Source organism: Anopheles gambiae, chromosome X, assembly GCF_943734735.2.
Source record: "Anopheles gambiae chromosome X, idAnoGambNW_F1_1, whole genome shotgun sequence".
NCBI lineage: Eukaryota > Metazoa > Arthropoda > Insecta > Diptera > Culicidae > Anopheles > Anopheles gambiae.
The window spans coordinates 16,214,757-16,225,408 of NC_064600.1; the positions used below are offsets into that span (position 1 = coordinate 16,214,757).

Consider the following 10,652-nt stretch of genomic DNA (forward strand, 5'->3'; position numbering starts at 1 on the left):
CGCATGGGCTGGTTTTTTTATGATGTGTGTACCTTTTCCTCTTTATTCTACACTCACACACAGACACACACACGTTTAAGTAGGATGGCGTGTTGTGTGTGGTGCGTGCAGAAAGCAGCGCGAACGTGACGATCCCGCAAGAGACTCGGCCAGCATTATGCACGCAAACTGTACGGGCCGCGCCAGCGCGGACATGGCGGCAGCAAAAGCAGTGCATGTATTTTGCATTATCTGTTCAAATTGTAATTATTTATTCAATGTTATGAATGTAAATAAGTTAAATTACTTGTTAATCATAAAATACACGCACGTGCCGGTGGTCGGCGCCGCCTGCTGTTTTGTTGCAATGCGCGAGAAATTCACAAATTTGTTGCCAGCCAGACGCTGGAGTGCAGAAGGTAGAGGAGAAGGAGGGGGAGAGACTGAATGCCCGCTCTGTGGGTAGCGTATTTCCCCTCCACATGCTGTCAGGGAAAACCAACGAAACAAGCACGCACGCAGCAGGTGCAGCTGAAGTCAACCATTATCGCGGGTTCCTCGCCAGGTGGCGCTACCGGCCCAAAACGTGGCTGACAGCGCACCCCCAGCAGTGGTGCGAGCGGCACACAGCAGGGATGATTATTTATTTTGTTTAATGAAATAAATATTGCAAGTTCGCGTCGCTGCTTCTCGGCACTGCCCAACTGACAGCGGGAGCTAAGGAAAGGTGTGCGGGCGAAAGGGCAAGGGGGGAAAGAACGAAGCGGGAGTCATTATGGCACTCGCGCACCAACTCGCCCACCCACTAAAACATATTTACACACAAATCCAAACCTGTTTGTGTGCTCGGTGCCGTTGTTTGCTCGTTTTAAAGTGTCCACCAACGCACAACCGCCGGTGCACGCTTTGCGTTCGATTGCCCACTGCAGCTAATGTTTATCGAGTGTCGAGTGTGTCTTAACGATGGCTGCTCGATGGCGAATTTGCCAAACGGCTGGACAGCGTCTCTGTTTGAACGGTTTTCGAACGCTTCTCTACCTCTACATCAGCCTAAACCGGTTGCTTAGCCGCGAAATGGGAAGTTACATTGATTTGTTCTCATTCCGGCCTCTCTCTCTCTCTCTCTCTATCTTTCTCTCTATCTATCTTTCTATCTCTCTCGCTCTATCTCTTGCGCTATTCTTGCAGGCGAAATGATCATCTCAAACGAGCGTTATCTGATGAACGAGAACGAAAGCTCGATGTACGCGGTCCAGATGACGCTGGTCATTCGCAAGCTGCACAAATCGGACATGGGCGGCTACAAGTGCATCTCTAAGAACAGCATCGGCGACGCGGAGGGCACGATACGGCTGTACGGTAAGTTTAATGCGTGTAGAAATTGCGTTCTTTTTTTCTGATTTACTTTGACGAACTTATTAGATGCAAAAACATATGTAAATAGGCTGCATGTTTATGCTGAACGGCATTAATCTAGGGATTTTGTTTGCAAATTGAAGGGATACTTGACGGATTTCAATATTCACAGGGAAAAATAACGTTGTAAAGATTCATTTTGACCTTACTTTTACCTAATGAATCAACGTTTAAAACTAGTTTTAGTAAGAATATTCCAAATAAAACTATCAAATTTTATTCTTGGAGATTTCGTCTTTAAAAAGTCTACATTAAAATAAAAACATTCACAGCAATAAATTATTTACTTTATCCACTTTGTAATATGTTTGATGGCTGTTACGGTCGCCATGTGGTATGTGTTGAGATAGTCACGGTATGTTCGATTTTGGGACGGTTGCCATGTAGTAACTTTGAACTCGCGTTGGTCAGGGTGGCCTTCGTCATCGTTTGCCGAATTAAGTAGAACTGAGGTGGATACTGTTTCGAAGCGGACGTTCGACACTTGATCGTCCAGGCGATCATAGAAACCTTTAGGAGGTTTCCCTTACTAGAAACGTTGGAGTTTAGAGGCCTTACCTTGGGCAGGGGGACATAACTAAACTCTTTAAATGAGAAGTCGATAGATGTAGGATGGGCATAGTCCTATCCTGACAGTCCGAACGAATCTGACTTGCCATGATCGGAGTTGGTTTTATTTATACTCAAATGAAGTTAAGGGTTTCTCACATTTGGTTCCGGGTTGTATGTTGGAAAGTTATTGTTTTCACTAAGCTAGTTACGTTTGTCTTTTGTTGACAAGAACGATGGTTCTTGTCACTAAGTTCCTGTTTTGGGTTTAATGCTTCTACTGTTCCTGCTTTGGGTTATAAAGCATAAACTGTTCCTGCTTATGTTGTACGTTTCGGTTGGTTCTGTTAAGTGTGTCACAATTGTTTTTATATGAACGGTGTGGCCTGAGCTCTTCCGGGTGTGTATGGTATGATCGGATTTACTGAATGTGTTATAATGAATGTGTTACAATGGTGTGACTTGGCTTTCCAAAGTGTGTTACTATGTGTCTATGGCTGATAGTGTGTATTACAATATGTTCTGCATAGCAGATATGCTACAACTTGATTTTTGAGGCAAGTAAAAACATTTGACACACTTTAAAGGGTTTAGCTTTGGACGAATTAAACCCTCAAGAACATCTACATTTCTGTGAATTAAAACAAATACATTAGATTAAATAAATTGTCTTTCAAACAATGGGATAAAAATGTGTAGTTAGTAGATCTGAATATGTTCTACTGAATAAGGATGTTTTATTCTATTTTGCTTTGGAAATTCTTAAAATTTCACATAGTTAGCATAGTGTAGCTTTACTTATGGTTAAACCATATCTTAAAAATTACCTACGAATATATTATTGTCTATGAAAAAGCTTCAACATAAAACATCCCAGCTGTGATTTAAACTTCATACTCATATAATATTACTCTTGTTTGCTCAAATTTGCTCAAATGCATATTCTCCATCCTATAATTATGATTGCAGTTCTAAAAACTCATTATTCAAGTGCCTGCTATCTAAAATATCTTTGTTCTTTATTATTCCTTCCAAAATAATACTATTAGAAGAAGTAATATGACCTATACTTCTTACAAACTGATAATTACAAAATATGATGTAGCTTTTAAAGTTGTGAAAAGTTCACCTTGATTTTTGGACGCAAGCTTTGTAATAAATCATTCTACAATGTGTAGTACAAGGGAACACATTAATATACTAAACTCTATGGTTTTTACCATGTTGAAGACATATTATTTATTTTAAGTTTTCGGTTGCGTGAAAATTTAACAATGGGGCCCTTTCCGTTTTAAGTTCGTAGGCTAAAATTTCAACCTGTCAGCTGTTTGCATTGTATAGCAGTTTTCGAGCAGCTATCTAAGTGACTATAATATAAAGGTGGGCTTATCCCAAGGTGTATGAATTTAGAAGGCTGATTTTTATCGCTTCTGCTTCTGAATGAAGATTGTAAGAGTGTTTTGAGTATTCGTCAAGCCTCCAGAAAGCTCGTTGGAGCAAAAGTTTTCACTCGTTCTGTCAAAAAGTGATGTTCAAAATTGGTTATAAAAATGTCATGAGACCACCTGGACTACATACACTTTGATTCCAGATTCCACCACCTGATTTCTTTAATGCACCTTGGGATAAATGTAAACAACACCGTGTTTTCGAGCAGGTACTCGAATCTAATTCTGACTTAGTGGCTAGAATAATCTAGACTGAAAATTGCAGGCTAGTTTTTTATGTGGTGTTGTATGGAGTGTTTACATGATTTCAGCCTCCAACTGTCAAACTCCATACAAAAAACTAACTAGAATCGTGAAGGCCCCCAATTTTAGAAAATAAAGCATCATTCTCGAGGTTATTAATTAATTAATTAATAACCTTTCTAAAACACTATTAACTTTCCAAATCAAAATGAAACATTTTTGAAAAGTTTTTCCTTGCATTCCACGGGGTTTAGAAGTCTAATTGTTTGCCTTTCTCAATTAAATAGTATCTACTGAAATGCAAAAATTCTCCCGGCATTTTAATCTAAAACTTAAAAAATGATCATCCCGGTCTGCTTCCACTGTGCAATGGTGGTTATAACACCAGTTATGGCTATAATAAACAATATTTTCGCTCTTAAACAGTTAATTAGCGTACTGAAACCACGGATGGATTTTTTTATTTCAAGAATCTACATTTTAAACTATTTGTCCTTCATTTGGTTCCGTGCTGGCAATTTTCGTTTGTTAAATATAACCGTTTTAAAATGTGTGGCCAAGATGATAGGCATCTCTTACCATTTTGTTAAAAGCAGCACAGCAGGTTATACGTAATTTTCAAGCAATTAACCATAATTTTATCTTAAAATTATCGTTTTGGTATAAAATGTTAGTTATTTCACTGTTCTTCCAAATTTACCAACACTTAATATGTGTGCATTTAATTTAATTTAATTTAAACCAAAATTTAATCCATCGATGCTTTGTCTACTACTGTCATTTCGGTGGAAGTGAAAAGTTTACAAATGTGTTCATTTGTATTACAAATGTGTTCATTCATCGGAGTTCTCTTTGTTATTTTTGCAATCTAAAGTGTTAATATGCGTTTTAACCATTATTTATGTATCACTTCTTCTTCTTTGGCACAACAACCATTGTCGGTCAAGGCCTGCTTGTACCACTAGTGGGCTCGGCTTTCAGTGACTTATTTATTACCATAACAGGATAGTCAGTCCTATGGATGGGGGCACGTTCCATTCGGGGGTTGAACCCATGACGGGCATATTGTTAAGTCGTCCGACTGTACCATCAGACCGAGCCCTAACATGCCGGTAACCAGCAGTCAATTCTACAATCATATCAGTTCTTTAAAAGTAACGCAGTCTTTTATGACTTTTTTCTCGAAACACTCTATCAGTTGTGGGATTAAGATGGCGGGGCCGTTAACACATTTTAGGCTCCTAGAAAAGATGTAAACTTTTAACATTTTTCAATTATCTTTACTGGAGTAAAATTAGTATTTTGATGGCTTATTATTGTCAAAACCGGTACACTTACCCTATTGGAAATAATTTAGCTTATCTCATAGGAAAAATCTGGCAGCCCCTAGAACAGACTTGTATAATAAAAGCCTTTCAAATATTATAATCATTTATCAGATACGCCAGAATTTATTTTCATGCTTTATACATTAAAAACGAAATTACCCTTTACATCTCAAACATGCAATCAAAGTACACGAGCGTTACTTTGTGGCTTATTATTATTATTATTATTATTATTATTGATTAATAATTCACTTTATAATATAGTCCCGGTGAATATGCCAGACTTGTCACCAATTAATCGAAAAATTATTAAACCATTTAAATCATCAATAATCGCGCATTTCCTAAAGATAAAAAATGTTCTCAGTGTTAGACCTTTTATCCTCCACAGTACGTAATCGGCAAAAGATAATCTTAATCATCTGCACCAAATCTCTACGTCAAACTCCATTTAAAAAAAGCGAAGCAAACCCTCCCACAGAACGATACACAAACACGCATCACAAACACTTTGTGTGAGATTTCGAATTGCACGCTCGCAACAATGGGACCCCGGGGAGTTTGGCGTGAGCAGAAAACGCAACACTTGGCCGCAGAGTCGAATGGCTCGAAAGTGCTCTCCTGGGGGCAAACGGCTACGTAAAAGCAATTCTTTCCTGCCCCTGAAAACCGAAAGCCGAAGAAGAAATCTCTCCGCAACGGAGAAAACCCCACTGAATGGAAAAGCAAACATACGCACACACAAACACACATACACAAAACTCGTATAACGGAGCACATTACAAGCAACACAATCGGGGGCACACTAGACAGGAAAAAGAAAACATGAAAACCTCCACGACCCTACCACTCACAGCTCCAGCGATGACGATGGAGATGATAATAATGATGATCGGATGACGATAGCAGTGATGCCTGACCCGGGTGTGCGGAGGGCCGGGACAAGTTCACCGCCACCGCAGGGAGTGGTAGCAATAAAAAAAAAAGATCCGAAAGAAAAGCGATCTGACATGCTTTGGGTAAAAGTGTAAACCTAGCCTTCCCATTCCCCCGGAGCGGAACACCGAAGGTCCTATGCGCGGTAACATTCTTTTCACGATGCAAGACCGCCCAACAATGAGCGAGGGGAGCGAAGCAGCGTGTGGCAGGGGTAAAGGCAGGGTTGTTGGTTGTCTGCCCGCACATGTGGTTCGATGAAAAATGGAACGTACCCAGCTATTATCCGGACGGGAATTCAGAAATGATTCGCCTCAGTTTGTAGACTCATGCTGCTTGGGCAAGATAGATGGAAGGATACAGGCGGTGGCAGACCCTCTGCGTCCCAACCTGCCGCCCGCACTTTGCTCACATGTTCGAGCGAGCGCTCGAATGACGACGAATCCCTCGGTGATCCTTGAGCAAATCGCAACACAAACACACCGTGCCAACACCAACACCTGCAACGACAGCCAGCACGAAACAACAACAAAAAAGCACCACCTTCCCGTTTTGCCCTTGCAACCCGACCCGGACTCGGTAGTACATCTTAACCCGCCGCGTGCATACATAAAAATGAAACCAGCTGTCCACCCTTCACTCCCGGCAGCGCGAGCAGTCACTTGGCGAGATGTGAGCTGTGTCTTTGGGGCGGATGTGCAGGGTGGAAAAGTAGCAGGTGGGATTTTGGGGACCGCGCGGGGATTCTTGTTTCGCCATTGCTACTTCCCCATTTCCGAAACTTGGTCCACCAAAACTGTGTGCAGTGGAATTTGTGTTAACAATACGTTCGCCACTTTACAGTGTGAGAAGAAAAACAAAACAAGCACAGCAACAGCAGAAGAGAAGAAAAAAAAAACACGTACACATACACAAACCAAACGCATGACGGAACAGAATGGCAGACGCAAAATCCACTAACCATTGAAAGTTACCAACCGTTAACGACGGCGTTGGTAGTTGTCGCTTTCTATCTCGCTTATGTATGATCCTCCCATCTTACTGGGAAAATCCTTTCGATGACGTGGTATTTTTGCTGCAAATTAAACTTGCTAGCCTTAAGTAATGAGAAGAAATTTACGTAGTTTGAACAAAATAATCAAGCATCAAGGTAGTTAATTTTTTTTCATAACAATTCAGTTGAAAAAATAATAATTGATGTTTGACGATTGGTTAAAACTCCGACAAACAACAAAAAAGTACCATAATTGCATACATTTAGGCAGTTACTACACTATTTTTTAGAAAGAATTGCATACATTTAGGCGCCTTGTTCTTGCGACATCAAACTTTCCAAGCCTGCCGAAAAGATGATAGTACGTTGCATACTTTTAGGCGCAACTATCATTATTTTACTCGCAAGCAAAAAATTGCATTCTTTTAGGCGAACGATATTTGTTTCAACTGCAAAAGCTGCCCAACAAAGCATGCTGTTCGCCACTCCAACCACGGCCTCGGCAGCACACTCTAACCGATTACAGCCCTTTTTATTTTTCTCTCCTTTTCAAACCATTATGCCACCATACACTGAGGGGTTGGTTTTGTGTGTACGTGTGTTTTTTTGTGTGTTTGTGTCGCTCCGCATTGTGCCCCTGGCTCGGTTTCTGCACTAAGCCGCGACACACAAAGCGCAAAAGTGCTCTCGTTTGCTGATCATCTTCGTACGCTATTATCAAAGATCGACCGGCAAGGCACATGTATGCGAACAGCAGCATCCCACACACACACACACACACACACACACACACACACACACACTGACCGGCGTCATGGTAAACGCTTAAAATATTAAAAATCATTGTGCTTTCATCGCAACCACACAATGCCGTTCGTAGCACATCGCGTATGTGCCCGGCCTCTGATAACTTTTACATTCTCTCGGGGTCCTTTTTTATCCACTGTTTTGCCTAGACCGACTCTGCGCGGGCACAGGTAAACTTTTGTTGACAAATGCTCTACCCTTGAACAGAAGAGATTGAAAAGCAAGAGAGAGAGAGCGCGACAGACAGGGAGGAAGAGCGAGAAAAATAGCACGCAAAAAAAACGATGAACACAGAATAAAACGTATTATCGTGCAGATGGAGCGCGGGCACCATGGAAACATAATCGCATCGCGCACCGATACCGTGACTCAGCGGACAAACATTCGGACATTCATTGCCCGATTTGCAAGTGCGATTTTGGGTTCGTTTTGCTCCTTTCTTTACACTGTTTGTGACCATTTGTAAACTCGTTCGCAGCAGATGAATTTTTGCCACGATAAACCTCCACGAAAGCACGACCGGATTAGAAATTATTGTTCTGTAATGTCGGCTTACAGTCACTATTGTTGTACCGGGGACTAATGCCCACGCTTCGCTTACAATTTCCGTGCTCCAGCACAACCGTCGGATTTTAATCCTACCCGCATAAGCTCTGGCAAATTTTGCATCTACCAATTCAAAATCTCTCAGCAATATTATATGCAATTTTCAAACCCCAATGTGATTCACACTACTTCTGTAATAAAACCACTCTACCAGAGCTCACTTGTTCAATCCACCGCAGCAGTGGATCTCGAACCGGAATTATCTTCGATTTGTTTGCCTAGGTTTTAATGTTCACTACAAAATCCCTAATTAAATGTGCTTCCATTCTCATTCTCTTCGTTTCATCTTCTGCTGGCTGCTGGCTGAAACAGAAATGGAGCTGCAGAAGAAAACCAAGTCGGCACACCGCGTCAACAGCGTCGAGGATACCTCAGGCAACGACGTAAGTAGCTTGTCATTTTTTTTTTGTTCTTTTTGCAGTCCGTACAGCCTTCCGTCCCCCGCCCCTACCTCCCTGGTGGACAAATTTTAGCATGCACTGCACCAAAACCCTTCCGGTCTAACAAAAACCATCATAATGAGCCGATTGGGTTTTTGCGGCTTGCGAAATGCCTTCCCTTGCGCCACAGCAAACTTTAATTAGTACCTTATCTCGCTGGAAGACGCCAGACGGTACGGTGGCGAGGGAATGGGACAGGCACGTTGCGTCCAATCGGCTAGCAGTCGTAGCCGATGTGCTCCATACTAATGAAGTTTGCTACACTTTCGCCCCAAAATGGATTGAACATTCAAGAACGTATCGGAAAAGAACGAAAACAGTTCTCAAACCAAAAAAAAAAATAACAACCTTCTCAAAGTCGACACCATGTCGGTCGCTCGGTTAGCCGTGTCTTTCTTCCTGCGCTTACCGTCCGGATTTTTCGACTTCCTTTCTTTCTACCTTGCAAACACCCTGGCAGGAAATCAACTCAACGCCCAACATCGACCAGTCCGACGAGAGCAACAAAATCCACAAAAATGGCCGGCTTTATAAGGGTTTGCAGGCGGGCGAACACGACCTAATCAGCTCCAGCACTAGCGATGCGTCCGTCCGTGTAGGCCCGGTCAACCTGTGGCCACTGGTGGTTGGCGCCCTGGCCCTAGCCCTCACGCACAGTAACACGCCACGGGTACGCTGTTAAGCGGAACAACAGGGGGAGAATGGCCTAGCGCATACGGTTCACCGTCAGCAACAACCGTCGCCTCAATACGCACCGGAAGGATTGGATGCAGTTTGCTGCATGTTACCGAAGCTTCGGTGCGCCTTGTTGCAGTGTTACAGCGGCAGCTCCTGCACGACGAAGAGAGCAAATTGTTCACGAAACGTTTCACGCGACTAGAACACAAACATTACTCAGAAGAGCGGCTCCCGAATCATACATGGCGGTATAACGATTGAGATTGATTTCACTCGAAAGCGCCTAAAGGTATACACTGTGCGTTACAAAATGACGCTCATTGCATTGCGTGTCCTTTTACTGCGCGCCACAAACGAGTTCAGTTTTAATAGCTCTTTCTTTTTGTAATCTCACCCTCATGCCATCATACAACTGAAATGTATACGTACACAATAAAGAAGCTTGTTTTGGGTTGATTTCTGTTTTAGGGATTCATTTTGTCACCATGTTTGTGGTTATTTGAGCTGTGAGTAAGGAATTTTGTACTATATAAGACAAGTCTTCTACGATTGGACTTACAATGAGATCGTGGAAAATGGGAAAAGCATCTACTACCACTGTAAGCTATCGAGTATGCAGTACTCATCAAAGTATTGTCCGAATGAATTTGTGTGTGTGTATGTGCGTATGTATGTGTGTGTGTATGTATGCGTGTGTGTGTGTGTGTGTGTGTGTGTGTGTGTGTGTGTGTGTGTGTGTGTGTGTGTGTGTGTGTGTGTGTGTGTGTGCGTGCGCGTGTGTGTGTGTGTATGTGTGTGTGTGTGTGTGTGTGTGTGTGTGTGTGTGTGTGTGTGTGTGTGTGTGTGTGTGTGTGTGTGTGTGTGTGTGTGTGTGTGTGTGTGTGTGTGTGTGTGTGTGTGTGTGTGTGTGTGTGTGTGTGTGTGTGTGTGTGTGTGTGTGTGTGTGTGTGTGTGTGTGTGTGTGTGTGTGTGTGTGTGTGTGTGTGTGTGTGTGTGTGTGTGTGTGTGTGTGTGTGTGTGTGTGTGTGTGTGTGTGTGTGTGTGTGTGTGTGTGTGTGTGTGTGTGTGTGTGTGTGTGTGTGTGTGTCATAAGTTGCACAGGCTTAGTGATTGTATTGTTCAACTAGAAACTCTGGATACGTGTCCGATATACAGTTCACGACAAGTTTAGAACCGTGATTGCGCTTGTCACACGGTGTGTTCATAGGTTTTAAAGAACACATTCTAA

General features: G+C 42.4%; 1 protein-coding gene across 5 annotated transcripts in view; it reads left to right on the plus strand.

Moving 5' to 3' along the window:
* LOC1277377 (protein amalgam) overlaps positions 1-10,313 on the plus strand; it is a 65,916-nt gene extending 55,603 nt beyond the window's left edge. For all 5 annotated transcript variants that reach the window (XM_061643410.1, XM_061643519.1, XM_061643603.1 and 2 more), the window contains 3 exons: positions 1,168-1,338; positions 8,619-8,689; positions 9,207-10,313. In XM_061643410.1, coding sequence (XP_061499394.1) covers positions 1,168-1,338; positions 8,619-8,689; positions 9,207-9,428 — 464 coding nt within the window. In that variant the 3' untranslated portion in view covers positions 9,429-10,313. The remainder of the gene's footprint in view (positions 1-1,167; positions 1,339-8,618; positions 8,690-9,206) is intronic.
* The last annotated feature ends 339 nt before the right edge of the window (positions 10,314-10,652 follow it).